This window comes from Pseudorasbora parva, chromosome 23 (genome assembly GCF_024679245.1).
Source record: "Pseudorasbora parva isolate DD20220531a chromosome 23, ASM2467924v1, whole genome shotgun sequence".
NCBI classification, from domain to species: Eukaryota; Metazoa; Chordata; class Actinopteri; order Cypriniformes; family Gobionidae; genus Pseudorasbora; species Pseudorasbora parva.
Genome location: NC_090194.1, coordinates 30,306,052 through 30,327,200, shown reverse-complemented (window position 1 = coordinate 30,327,200; position 21,149 = coordinate 30,306,052). Strand labels below are relative to the sequence as shown.

The following is a 21,149-nucleotide window of genomic DNA, read 5'->3' as shown; positions in this document are numbered from 1 at the left end:
CTGTATGCCAAAATCATCAGTATTAAAACAATAAAAGACCTGAAATATTTCAGTTGGTGTGCAATGAATCTAAAATATATGAAAGTTTAATTTTTATCATTACATTATGAAAAATAATGAACTTGTACCTGTATGTGTATATGTTTTTGTGCTGTCTGATTTGGTAAATGTGAGGTTTTGCTCTTCAGATTAGCTCTAAAATGCATGTTTCTGTTTAGAGATCTTACAAATGTTTGTTCAAAATAATCCTTAAATTATGAAAAAGGTGTTTTAAAAAAATATTTTAAAATGAGTAAAAATAGGTCTTTGTGATGGCTATTTACATTTGTGGACATATTTTTTTCTTATGTAGGCTATACTAATATTTATACTTTTTTATCATGTAATGGGTGCAATTATAAAATATGTAATATTTGAAAGAAAAACAAAACATATATATTACAAAATAGTCAAATTTGGATGACTAGTTAATGAAGAGTTTCAGGCTTTTATCATAGTTGTTTTCGCGCTGGCTTCACTCTTCCGGTGTGGTTTCCGGTTAGCTGGCGCATCTGCAGCATCCGAAGCCGCAGACGAGATTCGCCATGAACAACACGCTCATTTCTGCCTGAATTTGATTCTGTCTGATTAAAATCAAATCGCATCCGTCCACCGTTCACCTGCAGGGCACCGACGGGAGCGCGCGGATGAGATGCGAAACGAGTCTGAGTGGGTTTTGCAGGAATGCTAGCGTTAGCGCCTAGCTGATTATGTATTACATTTAAATTATTATTTTTTCATCAATCAAGAGGGGAATTAATATAATTATGAGCGTTTAACTCATGAAAATATCCATCATTCTGATTAATATCCGCGTGTCATCTGTTTTTCTGTGAAAAGTGGGTGCTTTTTCAGAGGTTTTAATGAACTGCACAGCTGGCTGATGATGGAGAGTTTGACTTTCATCCGTTCAAACAATCATTTCTCTTCACTTAACATTTGAAGGTTCGCTTTTCAACTAGGCTTGAATGTTTACATCGATTTCAGCTGGATTTAAATATTTATATCGTGATATGGGCCCGTGTCACTTGTATATACACTAGACAAACACATTCATCATATCAGGCCATCACTGATTGATGCTGTTTATTTGAATATACTCAACTGTGATTCTTTAATTTAGTACATATACTGTTTACAATCATTTAGTTGTACGTGTTGTTGACTGCACGGTTCATTTAAGCTGTGATCAGCACTAGAGTGAGGCAGCGAGTCCATGTTTGACAGTCGCAGCTGAGTCGCAGACCTCTGGCACCAGAACAACCAACCCACTTCAGATACTTATAGACTTGCATAAGTGTTTAAGGGATCTTTGACACAACATGAAGAAGTTCTTTGACTCCCGGAGGGAGCTGGTGGGCTCTGGACCCGGTTCTGGAGGGGGAGCTGGAGGTTCTGGATCCAGCAATGTTGGTGGGAATTTCATCGGTCGGGCTTTCACTGTCGGAAGACACCAGGTCACTGTAGAAGAAACTTTGGCAGAAGGTACGTCAAGCTGATGTTTGATATTTCCTTTCAACCTACAACCTTTCACTTGAATGGGTACACAACACCTAACACTTCTGAGTACTGCAGTACTGCATCCTTCATATATCCCTGAAGAATCTTTAGTTTTATCAGATTTATAAAAGACAGATACGCTGTACCGATTCTTTCCCAAAATTTCTAAGAACAGCCGAACTCATGGAGGCGGGTGGTGGGCGGAGCTAAAGAGTTGAGCGCACGCACGATACCTCATCACATTATCCCTGGATAAATTTCGATTCACTATATGTTCAGGTATTTTTTACATTGTATGCACTTACATGCCGATACCCAACAAAACAAACGTTTGATGCAGTTTCACTCACCGCCTGTGCCTGTGGTTTAGACCATAGACTGTAAAGAAATATGGACGTAGTATCCGTGACGTCACCCATAGCATTCTGATAAGCCGTTCTGAAGCGTAAAGTATGCGCGAGCTGGGCGTTGCCATCTTGTGAGCGTGTCATCGCGTGTCACTCCCGTATAACAGAAAATGGGCAAAAAGGTGGAATGTGGGCGGAGCTCAGGTGACGCAATGACTATAGACGGCAGATAAATGGCTATCCACCTGTAACCACGCTCTTAATTATGCAGAAATTTAAGGCTTTATATAAAGTAAACAAATGAGTTATAAAAAAATTCACCCCCCTCACAGTTGTCATGAAGGTCAAAATTAGCCGTATAGGCAAAAACCACAATAGAGTGCCGAAGTCATGACGTCACTTTGCAGGCCAACCAGTAAGTTAGCGGCGCATGGGTTCCCTCTATCAAAAGCTTATGCATTTTCCCCATTGACTTTTGGACATTCGCAAAAAATGAGATCTGTGTTCAAGAAAGAGTTATGACCCTTACACGTTTTGTCTATCAAGATAATCTTTACAAGTGGATCCAACATGTATACCGTTTGAAGCCTAAATAAAGCCGTCAGATATAAAATGCTAACGGTAGGCTATAAACGGACTACAGCACAGTCGCGGATCTACGTCATCATCAAGCTTCCTCAAACTTTATTTACAAAACACATTCGCTCATTATGATCTGCGCTGTGTATGAACACTTATCCACTTTCTCATGCAAAATATTGCCCATTCGTTTTTTTCCAAAAATGTTAGAAACTAATTGGGTTTCTGCGTGCCTCTCTGAGATTTGTTTTCTTGTTTGTTTGTTTTATTTATTCGTTTATTTTGTTAGTTCATATAAACCTTAAAGGGGGGGTGAATCACTGTTTCAGTCAATCTCATGTCAATCTTGAGTACCTATAGAGTAGTATTGCATCCTTCATATCTCCGAAAAGTCTTTAGTTTTATCATATTTATAAAAGAAATATAGGCTGTACCGAGTCTTTCCGGAAAAAAACGAGCGCCTGGAGGCGTATCGTGTGGGCGGAGCTAAAGAATGACAAGCGCGCAAAGCGGTGACGTCCTCAAGCTTGGAGAAACCCATGGCTATCTCAGCTAATACAGATAATGATCCACAATCAAATCTGAGGGAGAAAAAAATTGAACAGGAGAAACGGCAACATCAGGACGTCCGTCTCTGTGGTATGTAAGTTACTGTATTTAATGGCCTCTCCACATTTCTGTGTGTTTACTCGCAGTTTATCAGGACATGATTCGGTTTATGGACTATTGTATGCGACTAGACCTTAGAAGTAGCAAGCATACTGTAACGTTATACAGAGAACAACAATGGAGTAACCGTTAGCGCATTTGAATGACGAAGCACGCTAGTGTCATTTACTGATGTTTACTCACGTGACGATAGCCAACAGCACAGACATTTGAAGCAGTTTTACTCACCGGCTGCTTCCAAAGCTGGACCGAACCTTTATCGCTGGGACTGCTCCGTCAAAAACACACTTCTTTGGTATGATTTAGTGAAGTCCTGTGACAGCAGTGGCGTGTAAATCCATTTTGAGACGCAACTGAAACGATGTTGTGAAGCTTCCCGTCATTTCTGCGTTCAAATCGGTTCAAATGCAGCGCTGCCTTCCCGGAATGCTGTGCTGAAGCGTTGAAGTCGCTCGACGTCACCCATAGGAATAAAGTGGAGCGCGGCGCCACATAAGTGTTCACGGACGACTGGATCTGCACCTGAGAGACTGTTTACAGCGTGCATTTCCTCTCTCGCTCTAGTCACACACGTGCGCGCACCCTACCGGGAGAAGAGCCCGTACGGCCCATACAAGGACCTTCCGCTCTATTAACGTCAAGTCGACCCATACTCGAAAAAAACTCTCCGAAACTTGTGAGAAACCGGAAGGAGTATTTTTGACACAGAAATACTCCATCAAACGTCCAACATTAGTTTTTGAAACTTTGTCTATGTTTAGTATGGGAATCCAAGTCTTTAACAGTGTAAAAAGCTCAGTATGCATGAAACAGCATTTCACCCCCCCTTTAATATTATTTTCTTTGTGATTAAGTTTAGGCTATTATGCCTGATCCTCGTGCCCTTAAATAGACTTTAAAGATTATCTTTCACTGTATTATGTTTGATTGTATGTTTGCATACCATTTGCTAATTCGCCAGAAAAAAACGTGTTTTTACCACCTCAGAAGCATAACGACGTAAGCTAGCCGTATCAATTTACAATCGTATGTCCTTTTTCTTAGACGATTGATCATTTATCGAGGAGAGAACCACTATAAATCTGGACATGTAGAATAGCGCAGCTTTCATTCGACGACTTGTGGTACCATCTCAGGACAAAACAAAACACTACAGTCTCTCCACAGAAATGAAGAACTGGTAATCGGTTACCTTAATATCACAGATTTCTATGTACAACAATATTTGGAAACACTACTATTTGAAAGGACTAAATATATAAATATGTATATTAACTGAAAGGTAAACTTCTAAGAATGTGAGGCTGAAACGCGGGCCAGTTATTTTATTTTTATTAAACATTTACTTAGAGAATTCAAAAGTGAATGAAACGCGGGCTGGTGAGATTTCCTGTTTGTCACGACGACGTCTAAAGTCCCGGCCAAAGGATGTAGTCCCTTTTAGCAACTTGTTAGCAACCACCGTTTTTAAGACACAATAAAGTTGTGGGAGATTGCGGGAGGTTGCCGCTTGGTTTAGACTCATGACCGGAAACAAACAAACACACTTGCAGAACTCCGTTGCTGCTCCGGAAAAACAAACTGCATCTACTGTTTTCTTAACACTGGGTTATTTGGGAAGCTGAACAAGAGTATCTTTTCCTCACAACCAAAAACATTGTTCATTCTGTGGTCTAAAAACAAAATGACAGCGCTGCCGACGGCTTCCATAACCCAAACGAAGCTTATTGTTGGCCGCGTTTTTGTTCTGGTTGACTTGTGCACCCCACTCATCTGGGAGAAATGCCCATACAAGGAATTCCGCCCTTTATGATGTCATACAGTAGCCTGGATGCCAGCTGAACTCCGCCCCGCCCGCAACATTTGAGCTTGGCCGGTCTGGCCTCGATCCATAGAGGAGTGATTATGGCCGAACAGAAACTGTTCGGAACAATGAAATCATCAGGGCGGGCTTTAGACGATGATGGACAGATGATCAACAGTAACGTAATCATGCACGTCATCAAAGGAGCTTGGATTATATTTGTTCAAATCCTAAATGGAGAGCTTGTTTGTATATGCATTCACCTTCACTATTTCTCTCTGAAATGAGCATGTTGGATAAGTACTCTGTGTATCATTAAATTCTTTTTTTTACAACACCGGCAAAGATCGTTTATTCCAGTGCGTGTGCAGACAGGGTTGCCAAGTTTTTACAACAAAACCCGCCAACTACTGGCCCTAAACAATAGCTTCTCGGGGGGTTCTCCGGAAAAAAATGCCATTTGGGGGGTAAAATGGGTGTTATTTAGACATGGTTGCCTGCTAAAATTCGCATTCATGGGTATATCACATGATATTCGCAAGCGGACAAGGAAAACTACCCGCGGAAAAAAACACCAGACATGGCAACATAGTGTAGTTGAGCTCAGTTGATATTTGACAACTAACATAATGAGTCGCTTCGTTGCTCTGATTGGTTGTAGGTCTATCCAATTGATGTCTTTCCTGGTTTGGTGTACACGCCCCATAATCACAGCCCAATGGAGCCGTTTCAGACTCATATTCAGACTAGAATTGAGTTTGACCACGTCAGGCTAGTCATACAAGGACATGCTCGAAAATAACTTTCCGAATCTTGTTTGAATCCTAATGTAGTATGCTTGGCACAGAAATACTCCGTCATACGTCCAACTCGTGTTTAAAAAAAAAACTTTGGCCATGTTTAGCATGAGAATCCGACTCTTTAACAGTGTAAATAAATCAGAATGTATGACATGGCATTAGACCCCCTGCCTTTTTACAGTCCAGATCCTAGGCTAACCACTCCATAATCAACATCATGAGAGTTAAAATTCTTTCAATGATGTAATTCTTTTAGATTGGTTGAATTAAGTTTGAGCTCTGAACAATATCCAAGTTTGAAACAGACTATGAAGTTATCCACAAAAACAATGTGACTGTCATTTATAGATGATCAAGGGCGAGTGTAATGCACTATTAAGCATTTATGACTGAATTGAATAACTTTTACAATGAAAAAGCAACAGATTACTCTTAATTTGGTTACACTTTATTTTAGTGTCATTTATACATGTAGTTACAACAGTAATAACTATATTTTATGCATAATTACATACAACTAACCCCAAATCCTAACCCTATAGTAACTACATATAGGTAATGTATAATTACAGTGTAATAATGAAACCATTACTTATTATGTAATTGCATGAAATGCTGTATAGACTATAGAAAAATTCAAAATAAAACAAGTTATTTAATGTCTAATTATAAATGTATGTTTTTAGTGTAACCTGCTCACTGTACATACTTTGGTCAGTTAAAAAATAATTTATACAATATTATCAGATTTTTTTTTAAAAGAATTAAATCCTTTAAAGGTTAAAAACCTTAATTGGTTAACTGGTTGAGGTTAATAAGACATTTAGAAAGTAAATAGTAGTAAGGAATGTAATACTTTTTATAATACAGTAGTCTAATTACAGTGTTGCAGGTGTTATTAGTAGTTAGGGGTGTAATGATACCCTTATGTCACGTTTCAATACATTTCACCATACTGAACTCGCAATATATGACTTGGAATATCCGTATGAAATGGTCGCAATAAGTTAAAAGGTTAACAAAAAATGTACTTGGTAAACTTTGGTATTGCATTAGGGGTGGAAATGAATAGGTTTGGACCTGGTGCTGGTAACCCAATACACAGGTCTTTGCTGATGCCGGAAAAAAAAAAAATTCATGATTCTGAAGCTAAAAATACAGAATTCTTTTAGACGAATATGCTTGCACTCTTTCACCGACTAGTTATATTCAAAACAATGCAGGCTACTTTTTACTTTTAACTTAAGACATTTGGCATCAGGACCCACAAATATCCCCTCACTGCATTGTCAGCGCTGAGAGATCCAGTGAGAAAGCGTTTCAATTCCCCACAGAATTAATAACATCGCTGCGAGATCTAGTGGGAAGCGTTTGGCGCAGAATTCGCTGTTGTAAACCACATATCAGAACAAACAGCTCATTCCAACTGACGTGGAAACCAGGAGAAACCATCATTATATGAAGTTCAGGGGTTTCAGTCCACAATGTAGTAATGCCACATGGTTTTATGGCATAAATAGTTTTTTTAATGTGTTGTCATTATTCATCTCAGGGTTCATACAACCTTTTGACAGTAACATATAAGCACTTTTCAAGGGCTTCATATTTTTTCCAGCACTAGATAATCTCTTAATATTATCTCATTTTAATGTTATTTGTAATGTGATGATTTGTAAAACTACACTGTCAAAAAATATTTAGAAAAAAAGTTACCTGGTTGCCTTAACATTGAGTTAATTGAAATTAAAATTTTGAGTTAATACAATGAACATTTTTTGAGATTCGACAACCTTTATTAAAAGATTATTAAAAGATTTTGTAAGCATATTGGGTAATTATGTGTGTGTTAATTCTGATGACGCAGTGAAACATGCCAAATTGTGCTATTTTCATGATTTATCACATTTTTTATGTGGTTCAGATACAAAAATATTTGGAGTTTTTATTTATTAAACTAATTTCCTTCATTGTATCAAATTTTAAGGCAACCAGGTTACTTACTTTTTAAAGTTAAACCAACAAAAACCACCACAAATTTTTTACAGTGTAGAAGTTTAAAGGTGTAGACCACTTTGTGGCAAAAAAGCACTTTTATTTAAAAAAAGACATTACCACTGCAAATGGTAGATAGTGGCAGAGGAGCACTTATTGACTGCTTAGCAATTTAGCACTCCTTAAATATATGGAAAAAACAAGGAAGTCACGAAAAAAATACAACTTTTCTTCAAATTATGTCTGAATTCCTTAGAAAAAAGTAAAGGCCACTCCTTTTGTAATCACTGAACCTGCCGGTCAGTTTGGTGCGATGCTATAAAAGAACAATGGTATATTTAATAGGATTTAAATATTATAATAGGAGTATAATATTTAAATGTAGGTTTTTGTACATTACTGTTGTTACTAAAAGTTAATTTTATCTGCACATCTATTCATAAACCTTTGTTTGACTAGTTTATTTTGAACACACTCATCAAGCACCACCTCCCACCAACACAAGTAAATTCTCAGCCTGAGAAACACTGATTATATTCAGCATTTATATATTAGTTTAATGTAGTACTGACACCAAAACTCTGTAAACTTGATTTTATGTTTTTATTTCATTTTGGACTTGAAAAAGGGGGCAGGTAGTACTTCTGCCAGAGTCATTGGCAAATGCTGATCGTTTCAAAATGGCCAAATATTGAATAATTCATCTGGTTGACATATTGCTCTGTCACTGCTTAATGTTTTCTTTTCAACCCTTCTCGATGTTCAATATAACAGGCCAGTTAGTTAATGTAATCCACCAAACAAATGGCCTGATGGTGAACTGTGGTTAGATTTCAGTGCTCTTCTCGGCTCCTCTGGCAGCTTTATTTAGTGGCCTAAATCCTTTGTGTAGAAATCCCTGCTCATCTGTACTTGGGTGTTGACGTGTCCAGCGGGGTGACATTGGCCCTCATTTATCAAAAGTGCGTACACCAAATTTCCAGCGTACACCTTGCGTACACCCAAACCCACGGTGACTTTGAGATTTATCAATATGGACGTTGGCGTACGGCACGCTCAAATCCTACGCCAGCTCAGGAGGTGGTGTACGCACGTTTGAGTTAGTGGGAAAATGCGCAGAAAAACAATTCCTAACACCACAAAACGAACAGAAAAAGATATGCTATATTATGACCCACTGTAAAAAACAACAACAACAACATAGAAATTATAAACTTCAGTGTTTATTTTTGTGCAATGGACTTAATTGTTTAACTTTTATCTTGTTAAAATGTTTAATTTGTGTGAATATACCAAAGCGTTTGATTTGTAGGCATGTATTCCTCCAGTTGCGAGCCTGTGCGCTTTACCTGACGGTTCAGGGTTAGGCCCGACAGCTGCGCACGGATTGGGACTAAAAATAATTCAGACTGACAAAATAATAAAAAGGACATTCTTCTTCTTTTAAATAATAATAATAATAATGATGATATATACATACAATAATAATGACTTTCTTCTTCTAAAAAACAATAAGCGTAATTAATCATAAAAATCATAATAATAATACGAATCTTACAAATTGTCATGCAATTATTAATGTGAATGAATGGTACTCCACATCACATCATCATCACTGTCGTACACCCCAACAGCCTACCTACATGTGCCGTGATACGAAATTAAATGCTAATTGTTTCAAAACATGTTCTGTAAAATAATACATTGTGATAATTTATCATCCAAACAGCTTTAAACTGCTGGAGTGCGCTTCTCAACCCCCACATTGTTAACAGTACTCTTAATTTTGGTCCACATTTTGTATTTGTAGGTGCCTTTAATCCCACTCTTTAAACTCTTAAATAAAACAATTTCGCTTTTTTCCACTTCCCTGATGGTCTTGATGGGCGTCTCAATCATCTCACTAGTTCAGTAGTCAGGGCACTGATCAGGGAGTCAGCCCATTGACTTATGTCCTAATCAGTGCCCTGACTAGTGAGATGATTGAGACGCACCCGATCTCCACGTCGGAGAAGTTTCGCTTCTTTGCCGTCTTCTGTTTGTCCATGGCGTAAAATGAGGGCGTGGGGGAGGCGGAGACTTGAATATATATAGGGGCGTGTTATTCTAATGACGATCGTTTTCAGCTGCAGCATTTATCAAGGGCAGGTGTTGCGTACACCTGGATTGCAGAGGTGCGCACAGCTTCATAAAGCAGGCGGTGAGAGGAGTGTAAGCATAATCTTACGCCAACATATACACCAGTTTCTACGCAAGATTGATAAATGAGGGCCATTGTGAGGCTGGATGGAGTATTTGCACTTTATTCATGAATTTTTTCCCAGTGTGTAATAAGATATACTGTACTGTTCAAAAAGGGTAAGATGATAGATAGATAGATAGATGGATGGATGGATGTCAAATGTCTTTATGGTCACTTAAACTATTTAATGTATCCTTGCTGAAAAAAATCATTTGAATTAATCCAATTAATCTTTTTTTTTTCTTGAGCAGCAAATCAGCATATATTATATATATTATGTGTGTATTAAAAAAAAAAAAAGAAAAAAAAAAAAGAAAAAAAAAAAAAAAATATATATATATATATATATATATATATATATATATATATATATATATATATATATATATATATATATATATATATATATAAATAAAATATTTAAAAAAAAAGGGCACTATGCAACTTTCCTTCCACTGGAGGGCGCCTATTCAAAACAAATGTGTAGTTTGATGACTCAAAGTTTGAGCGCAGCATCTTGGGAGTTGGGACATGTGTTCTTCACATCACAGCCGGTGGAAAATAGGGCTCGTGCCGAAATCACGTTCATGGATGCGGTTATTAACGTTACTGTAGTGAAGCAGAGCAGGACCGAGTGTTGTGGAGCTGAGCACAGCTGCTGGAGCGATTGTTAAACAAATACCCGCCTCACAAACACCGGGACTTTTATTATGACGGGACGGGACACAGTCGCTGGGCACCCGCACTGATCCGCTCTTCCGGTTATGGTTATGAGGTAATGTAGCTCTGTTTATCGTATTAGATACATTTAAGTGCGTTGAAAATGATGTTATGACGTTACTCCGTGCGTTCACTTGTTCACACTGCTAAGAGTAAAGCGCTCCTGCCAAATAAAAGCCGAAATTTTTGGGATATTTTTCTGCAAAAATACTACATAGTGCACCTTTAAATGTTACTGACCCCCCAAAAAGATATGGATTAGTCTTACAATCTCTGAACTTTTTGAAGTGTAAAAGTGGTAGTTTAGTAGCTGTCAACGGAGGGACAGAAAGCTCTCAGATTTCATCAAAAATATATTTTTCTGTTCTAAAGACGAACAAAAGTCTTACGGGTTTGGAATGACATGAGGGCGATTCATTAATGACAGAATTTTTGGGTGAGCTAACCCTTTAATTCTAAACTGATATGTGGAACATATCTTTATCTTTACTCTATAGGATATTAAATTAAGCATAATATTGATCATACTAAGAAGTGAATGTAGTCTAGGTGCTGTGAAAGCTTTAAAATAGTTAGAAATCAGTATGAAACTCCTGCCTAAAACCTCTTTGTGGTGTGCCGAAGAAAAAGCATTAAATTGATTAAGTGTGAGCATTCCTTGCGTGTTATCAGTGTTGTAAAGGAAACAGTTGCTCACTCAGTTTAGTTTAATTTGTGTTTCATAGATGGAACTGGTAACAAATCTAATAGGCTTCAGGGCCTGGTGCATCTCCGCCTCATCTGTGCTGTTCAAACACCTTTTTTTTTTTAAAGCTCTGCAATAAAAAATACAGATATAATCTCGCTAATTGTTGAATATAAGTTCACTGTTGCTATAGAGCTAGATCCTTGAAGAAATATGTGTCCTACTTTCCCCACCAGTTTCCCTGTGCCTGCTTGGAGGAATAACACCCTGATCCACATTATGCTAACACAGCAAATCCGAGTCCAAACATACAGGCTCTGATGTCTGGCTGGACACATCAACATCGACTATAACACCACGACTAAATGCTCAGACTAAGTGTCTATACGCGTGTTCAAGCACAATTTAATGCTTGCATGCAGTACTTTCTAATAGTGACAACACTTATAGACAGGGTGACCAGTAATTGATCACAAATAGTAATACATTATTTGAGATTATTAATAATATTATAATTGCTGCTTTGGTTTATCACAAATAAATTATTTAAAATAAGTAAATAATTGTATATAATATAATAATAAAAAATAAACTTCTAATGTAAACTGAATAAAATGTCCTGCTGATTTCCACATGGAGGCAGTGTTGTGGTGTAAATATCACCTTACTCCTTCAGTTCTCAAGGTTGTCTTCAACAAAAGCGTCTAAACGTTGTGCTTTTGGATTTGCAGGCGGCTTTGCAATTGTCTTCTTAGTGCGGACCAATCAGGGGGTGCGCTGCGCCCTAAAGAGGATGTACGTCAACAACGAACACGACCTGCAGGTCTGCAAGCGTGAGATCCAGATCATGGTGAGCGTGGTGAAATGACTTCTGTGCTTTAACAATGATAAGATAATTGTTATTTGTGACTTATTATAAAGTATGTATAGACATGATTTACATTGCCTCTAACTTTTGACCTTTTGAACAGTAATGATAGATTAAATTAATCATAAGTGATGGGAAAGACGTGTATAATGTTTCAAAAGATTTCTAAATAAATGCTGTTCTTTTGAACTTGAGAATCTTGGGGGGAAAGAATATTTGTGGAACCAAATCGGCATATTAAAATGATTTCTGAAGGATAATGCGACACTGAAGACGTTGAAAATTCAACTTTGACATCACATAAATAAATTATTTAAATTACATAAATTAATGTTTTATAGTAAAAATATTTAGGACTTTTTATAAGTTGTAATATTTCAAAATATACAGCGCTTTTTACTGTATTTATGATCAAATAAATGTAGCCGTGGTGTGCCTTTGAAAAAAATGTAAGTCTTATCGACCCCAAACTTTTGAATGGTAGGTACCATACAATATTTAAATTTCCAGGCTTTTTGTGACGTGCAGCTTCGTCTGATTCAGTCATTCATGCGCTTTGTTCTTTGTGGCTTGTTCCAGCGGGATCTCACCGGTCACAAGAACATTGTCGGGTTCCTGGACTCCAGCATCACGGCTGTAGGAGGTGGAGACGTGTGGGAGGTTTTTATCCTCATGGACTTCTGCAGAGGTAAGTCTGCCATTCAGCCCCATAATGCCTCTGCACACAGCCGACTTGTGGTCTGTGTGGGAAAACAAACATACGCTTAGCAAAGAGTAAACTATCCATATTAGTACCAAGTGCAATGTTCTCTTACCATTCCTGATTTCTTATGTGCAATCACAAGCGTTCGGCTCGGTCTTGTGACCATCAGAGCAGAAACGAAAGCTGCGGTTCATATGTAAATTGCGTGAGCTTATTTTTTTCATTAGATAAAAAGAGCTGAAAAACCCATGCATTCACTTACCAATAGATCCTCCCCTTGAAGAAATCAGGAGAGAAGTGGTTAGAAGTCGACAAAAGAGACCAGGTGTAAACAGGAATGTGTCTCCCTCATCTACTTGTGATCCAATCAACCGAAACAGATCTTAAAGGGATAGTTCACCAAAAAATTAAAATTTGATGTTTATTAGACCCCACTGACATGCATTATATGAGCAACGGTTGGAGTTAAAAATCTTAATTTGTGTTCTACTGAAGAAACAAACACACATATACATACATCTTGGATGCCCTGGGCGTAAACAGATAAACATAAAATGATCATTTTTGAGTGAACTTTCCCTTTAATACCAGGTGTAAGCAGGGCCTTACATGCAGCATCTCCTTTTTTTACAGGGTGCGTGTGCTGTTTATACTATTCATCCACCTGGAGGCGCTATTTAGATAGATTTCAGACCTCCATCACTGCCTGACATGACCTTATATCCTAAATTTCTTGTATCTTGAGAAAGCTTTTCTTTACTTGAATTGTTTAAGGTCGGTATGTCATCTAACAGCACCTACACAAAAGGCTAAACCTCATTTTCCAGTGTCTTCAAAGGGTTTCTCTATGTCTTGATTGGTTAAGTTATTCCTTAGAATGTTGTAAAGCCCAGAAGAGATTACTGACATTATTCCAAAAGAGCTTGTTTCTTTCCGAGTCTTCACAAAAGGCCAGCTGACTGTATTAAATGCATTTTGTCTCAGCGAGTTTCCATCACGCGATACTGACATATGCAAGATATTGATTGAGATTAAAAATGCTCACTAGGGAGTCAAATAAAGGCAGATTGACATAATTGCTGGCTAATTGACTTCTGAAGTGCTTACAGATGGATTAAAGGGGCTGATGTATGGGTCCTTGTGTTCATGTATGTGACTTTTAGGGATTAGATTTGGACTGAATTTTTCATTCTAATTTTATGTAGTGTGTCTGCTTTAATTCTCCTCAAGAACCTCCGGGAATACCCTCTCAATCGCAAAGCTTTGGATAGTATCCTGGTTGTAATAATAATAATAAAAAAAAAGAGCTGTGACTTAAAATCCTTTAACGGTAAGTTTTTTTGTATGACAACTGGTCTTAAAGGGTTAGTTCAGCAAAAAATGAAAATTCTCTCATTAGTTACTTACCCTCATGTCGTTCGACACCCGTAAGACCTCCGTTCATCTTCTGAACACAAATGAAGATATTTTTATTTAAATCCGATGGCTCAGACAGGCCTCTCTCTCATTTCCTCTCTCAAGACCCATAAAAGGCACTAAAGACGTCGTTACAAAGTCCATCTCACTACAGTGGCTGTACAATAATTTTATGAAACGACAAGAATATTTTCTGTACGCAAAAATAAATAAATTAATATATAATGACTTGTATAGTGATGGCCGATTTCAAAACACTGCTTCGTGAATCTTCGACCTGTTATGAATCAGTGTATCGAATCAGCAGTTCGGATCGCCAAAGTCACGTGATTTTGGCGGTTTGGCACTCAATCCAAATTCTGAATTGATACACTGATACATTAAGCTCAGAAGTTTCAGGAAGCAGTGTTCTGAAATCGGCCATCACTATTTAAGTCGTTAAGTTTAGTTTTTGTGTGCAAAAAAAACCTTTCTCGACGCTTCATAAAATTATCGTAGAACCGCTGAAGTGAGATGAGCTTTGTAACAATGTCTTTAGTGAAATATGTCTTTAGTCTTTTTTTGAATCTTGGCCACCTGAAAAGTATGAGCATGTACAGCACCTAATACTTAGTTACTGCAGCAATGCGGTGTGGCATGGAGTCGATCAGTCTGTGGCACTGCTCAGGTGTTATGAGAGTCCAGGTTTCTCTGAGAGTGGTGTTCTGCATTGTTTGGTCTGGCATATCGCATCTTCCTCTTCACAATACACTTTAGATTTTCTATTGGGTTAAGGTCAGTCGAGTTTGCTGGCCAATTAAAAACAGGGATACATGGTCCTTAATCCAGGTACTGGTTGCTTTGGCACTGTGTGCAGGTGTCAATTCCTGTTAGAAAATGAAATCTGCATCTCCATAAAGTGCTCTTAATACTGGTATATGACTGTGTTGACCTTGGACCTTAGAAAACACAGTGAACCAACACCATCAGATGACTTGGCACCCCAAACCATCACTGACTGTTGAAACTTTACACTGAACCTCAAGCAAAGTGGATTGTGTGCCTCTTCTCTCTTCCTCCAAAGGAAATGCAAAAATGTACTTTCATCATAGAACATAACTTTGGACCACTTAGCAGTCCTTTTTGTCTTGTATGTAGGCAACACACTTCTGACGCTGTCTGTTGGTTTGACACAAGGAATGTGACAGCTGAAACCCATGTCTTGCATACGTCTGTGCGTAGTGGTTCTTTAAGCACTGACTCCAGCTGCAGTCCACTCTTTGTGAATCTCCCCCACATTTTTGAATGGGTTTTGTTTCACAATCCTCTCCAGGGTGCGTCACTAGGGGTTATCCCTAGTGCTTATACACTTTTCCTTCCCTTCGCCCCTCTATTAATGTGCTTGGACACAGAGCTCTGTGAACTGCCAGCCTCTTTTTCAATGACTTTTTGTGTCTTGGAAAAGACAAGGTGTGTCTTTGTGCAAGGTGTCAATGGTCATCTTTTGGACAACCATCAAGTCAGCAGTCTTCCCCATGATTGTGTGATTGAGACACCATTTAAAGGACTTTGCAGGTGTTTTGAGTTAATTAGCTGATTAAAGTGTGGCACCAGGTGTCTTCAATATTGAACCTTTTCACAATATTCAAATGTTCTGAGATAATGAATTTGGGATTTTCCTTAGCTGTCAGTTATAATCATCAAATAAACATTTGAAATATATCTGTCTTTGTGTAATGAATGAATATAATATACAAGTTTCCCTTTTTGTATGGAACTAGTGAAATAAATCAACTTTTTGATGATATTCTAATTATGTGACCAGCACCTGTATATCTCAAGTTTGACCAGTGATTGAAAAAAACTGTACTGTCTTGCCTTAAAGGGACAGTTCACCCAAAAATGTAAATTCTGTCATTTACCCTCATGTTGTTCCAACCTGTACGAGTTTCATTCTTCTATTGAATGCAAAATGAAGAAAGTTTGTAACCTGTATGCTTCTGGGGCACCATTGACTTCCATATTAGGAATGTATCTTCCTATGTGTTCAACATAAAGATGTTGGTGACTAAACAGTTAACGGTAGCCATTGACTTTCATGGTAGTGAAAAAATACTATGGAAGTTAATGGGGCCATTAGCTGGTTACTAACATTCTTGAAAATATCTCGTGTTGAACAGAAGAAAGAAACTTATGCAGCTTTAGAACAACATGAGGGTGAGTAAAATACTGACAGATTTTTCATTTTTGTGTAAACTATCCCTTTAAGATTTCTTTGAAATTCCCTCAATGTGGCATTAGTGTTAACTTGTTACTGAAGTATCGTAGCGTTTAACATCTCTACATTTGTTTTGGTGCAGGTGGTCAGGTGGTGAACCTGATGAATCAGCGTTTGCAGACGGGCTTCAGCGAACAGGAAGCGCTCCAGATCTTCTGTGACACGTGTGAGGCCGTGGCACGACTGCACCAGTTCAAAACTCCCATAATCCACCGAGACCTCAAGGTTCCTCTATTTTCAGCTTTGCTTTTTCTGCTTCCCTTCCTCCTTTTCTACTTTTCTTATGAGCAGCACTTTTTTCCAGGAAAAGGAAATTGTATTTTAGAGAGTCCTTCAGTTTAGAGCATTGATTAAATGAGTCACAGTGAGCAGCCATTTATGACTGACTGTTACCTTGGTGAAACCACTTGGAGACAAACCCATGGAGTAGGCTTCTTGATCAAGTAGTATTTCATTAGTTGAAGATGTGTTGTACTGGAGTGTAATTTGCGTATGACTGGAAGATATGATGTTTTACTGGAGTGTAATTTCCGTATGACTGGAAGATGTGATGTTGTACTGGAGTGTAATTTGCGTATGACTGGAAGATGTGATGTTGTACTGGAGTGTAATTTGCGTATGACTGGAAGATGTGATGTTGTACTGGAGTGTAATTTGCGTACGACTCTTTGCAGGTGGAAAACATCCTGCTTCATGACAAAGGACACTACGTTTTGTGTGATTTTGGCAGCGCCACCATGAAGTTCCAGAACCCCCAGAGTGAAGGAGTGACTGTGGTGGAGGACGAAATTAAAAAGTAATTCTCTCCAATCAGTCTTTTTCTGTGAAATGAGTAATGGTGTTAAAAACTGATCGATTTCAGCCTCAACTTCAGCAGCGTAGGGGGCGGGCTTTAGTTTCTAGAGAGCATTTGATTGGACAGAAGTCTTGATTGAAGTCTACGCTGATGTCATCAAAATCTGTAATTCGTTTTAACAGAAATGAGAGACTGTAAGTTTTGAATGCTTATCTCTTAAATGTGAATTTTATCATTGTTATGGAACACACCACCTTATTCATAACTTTAAGGCTGACATTGTCATAATAAAAGCTAAAAAACTTCAATTTTGATTTCAGTGGGCCTTTAAAGAGCCAAATCATGTTGTAATAAAGAATATGGGTAATCAAACAGTTAATGGGTCTCATTGAGTTCCATAGTATGGTAATCAATGGGACCCATTAAAGGGGCCATAGAATGATTTGAAACAATATTTTAAACTGTTCTCTGATATCTAAATAAAGGGTATGCAGCTTATTTAAGGTCAAAAATGGCCCAGATACGGTTTTACAGGCCATTTACAACCCTAGAAATTGTCCCTAGTATGTAATGCTCTGTTGTTGCCTTATTTGGAAGGGTCATGAATATGAATGCAGAGTTTTGCTCTGATTGGCTTTTTCATTGCACAGCTCACACATCTATACCATCTGTCATGGCAATTATTTTGCAATGATAGCTTCTTAAATTTGAATCACAAACTGAACTGGGTAGCACATAAATATGTTGTTTGTACAGTAACTTTACAGTTTGACAGAGTACTGATTTAAAAGTTGATTTATTTAGCCAAACAAAGTAATGTAGAAGCCACTCAAAATAGTCAGTGTCATGTTTACTACTCACCTGCTGCAAAATAATCATACTTCAGTTCTCAAAAATGTATATTTATTTAACAAATTGACTAGAAGCCTTGTCAAATGAATATCGTTTCAAATTAGATGGTGGAGGTGACGTTAGCTACAAGGCTCGACTGAGCGATCTGTAGGCAAACGGTAGTAGTTAACGTAGTTAGCTTCTGAGTTGTGTTGATGATGAAACATAGGCTAATTTAGATTTCAATCCGTCAAAAGGGATCGACGTGCGTATCTACTGTTGTATTTTATGACAACCCTGGTACTAAATAATATTAACCTTTGTCATTTGACAAACTGTTATGTGAGCTACTTGGTTACAATTGTTACTTTAGCATCTTCCATTGGATCTAGACAACACGGGATATTATCGTTAATTTTGTCTTACTAAGAAACTTTCAATTTAATCAGAAATGGGGTCGACAGTCAAGAAGTGGATAAAATCACTACTTACTGCTTGCAGGAATATGGTTAGAAACAGCACTTTCTTCAGTTTTAGATACTGAGCGAATCCTGCTATATTGCCCCAGGTTAGAAAAACTGTCCGTGGTGAAATGGTCAGAGCAAACAAACCACTTTGAATTAAATTGTTGCGGTATCCAATTGTAAATAAACATCAGCCATGACTGTTGACATTTTTTATCAGTGGGAAGGGTATGAAAAGTCCTCACGTCCCCTGCACAGCCTGGAACATGACATCATGACATGCACTCCTCAGCATGTTTATTGTTGGCTAGCACAATCTGATCACCTCCATGTATGTTTTGTATCGCTATGACGTAAGAATGAAGCACAAGAACGTTTGCTGGGCCTGGTGTCTATAAAAGCTTTTCTTTGACTAACAAGGAAGTTATCAGCTCTAAAGCTTATAAGATATTCTTATATTAACATGAGCTTTTATATATCAAAAGCTCAAGGGAAAGTTGATTTCTCAATTCATCACCCCTTTAAAATCTAAGCTCAGAATTGATCCAGAATCATTGGAGAGAGAATCTTTTCTCTCACTCCTATTGAATATTATGATCAACACAATATCAGATCGATTAAACACTAACTGTTCTTTCCTGTAGGCGTAATGTGGCAAAGTTGATGCTTATATTGTGCAGAATGCTTTACTCTCACGTCACATGACCAGAGTGTAATCGCAGCCTTTGCGGTTAAATTTTTTTTGTTTTATCGTATCGCTGTTATGGCAAATGCAATAAATTGTTCAGTCCTAATGAGGGTGAGTAAAGGATTTTTGGGTGAGCTATAGGGTTGCCACACACACCGTGAAATATGGAATCATCCTGTATTCACAGGCAAAATGATGCGTCCTGTATCTAATCAATGTAGGATGCGATTTGTAGTCTCGAGAAAATGAGCTGTAAACTTGCACGGTTTTAAAATATGTTGAGCTAGTGTCCACCGTTTGAATGCAAGATCTCCAGGAATAAGTGATTAATAGAAAAAAAGATATCAATGGGTCTGTCCAGTGACTCATGATGAACCTCAGGTGAACTGCACACTTTGCTCAGCATTTCATTTGCTTAGACTGTCTGACTTAATGCAGCATGTGTTGACAAACACATTCATTCTTCTAGAGGTATAGGCCTTTTTTTATGGATAATGTATTATTATAACATTATTAGAGCTTGACAGACAGAATTATAATATTTTTTAGACATCAGACAGGTTAGTGTTAGTTCACCTAAAAATGAAAAATCTGTCAATAAATACTTACCCTAATGTCAATCGACACCCGTAAGACCTTTTTCCTAATTTCCTCTTTCAAGACCCATAAAAGGCACTAAAGACGTTGTTACAAAGCCCATCTCACTACAGTAGTTCTACAATAATTTTATGAAGCGACGAGAATAGTTTTTGTGCGCCCAAAAAAACAAATAATGACTTGTATAGTGATGGGACGATTTCAAAACAAAGTTTCGAACATTATGAATTAGTGTATCGATTCATGTTTCACATAGTTTTAAATCTTGAATTTTATCTCAAAATGATGAGTCATTTTAAAAATGTGGAATTAAGTTAGTTCAGCCTCTTATTTACATAGGGATGAGGTAAATATAATGCTGCTTGGTTATTTTAAGGTATTGCTGTCGTAAAAAACGCCCATTTCAAATGTTTGCATGCTTTTCTTCTCTTTCCCGGTAATAAAATATTATTTTTGTAAATTCTTTCCCTCATTTCAGAAATAAAACTATAGGCTAGATTTTTATAATGTATCTAAATTACAGCGAAGCGCAATGATACGGTGCTCCGCAGGGGTCAAAAATGATATAAACAGTCAATTCTGAAGCAATTTCTTTTTGAAAATTCAAGAGATGTGGATTCGGACGGCAATTAAATTACCACACAACCTTAGTGTTTTCCTAAAAACAGAAGGTAATTTCGTGGGAGACATCTTGGGAGAAAAACACTGACATTCTGGATTCAGGCTGCAATAAATTCCCTGACTAGCCCGTCAATGATGAAAATACCGTAGAACCCAATTAGAAGCAATTACCAAATAGGGCTTAAGTCTGTACTGTACTGTTCTTTCCTGGCTCCGCCCTCCTACGTAATTCCGCTCAATTTTCATTTTCCTTCATTACTACGTCTGGGAGAGCTGTGTATTCTTAGGTTTTCTCTGAACAAATTTTTACCGGTCCAATCAGCGAACAGAGGGAGCGGCTGAGAGCGATGACGTTGATGCCGTGCGCTCGTTTGGGTTGTAGTTCAGTAATGGTGGCGGAGAAAGATTCGAACGAAACCATTCCGTTGTGGCACCCCTGCCGAATATCCAGAAGTTAAAGCCGGAGCAAGAACAATCTTTGCTGGGGTTTGTTGATGGCCATGATGTTGTGACCCTCCTCCCCAACAGGAT

At 37.9% G+C, this 21,149-nt stretch overlaps 1 protein-coding gene across 5 annotated transcripts in view; it reads left to right on the top strand.

Annotated features, from left to right (window-relative positions):
• The first annotated feature begins 536 nt into the window (after positions 1–536).
• Positions 537–21,149, top strand: part of aak1b (AP2 associated kinase 1b) — a 64,307-nt gene continuing 43,694 nt past the window's right edge. For all 5 annotated transcript variants that reach the window (XM_067434199.1, XM_067434198.1, XM_067434197.1 and 2 more), the window contains exons 1-5: positions 537–1,524; positions 12,109–12,227; positions 12,825–12,933; positions 16,704–16,846; positions 17,296–17,417. In XM_067434199.1, coding sequence (XP_067290300.1) covers positions 1,362–1,524; positions 12,109–12,227; positions 12,825–12,933; positions 16,704–16,846; positions 17,296–17,417 — 656 coding nt within the window. In that variant the 5' untranslated portion in view covers positions 537–1,361. The remainder of the gene's footprint in view (positions 1,525–12,108; positions 12,228–12,824; positions 12,934–16,703; positions 16,847–17,295; positions 17,418–21,149) is intronic.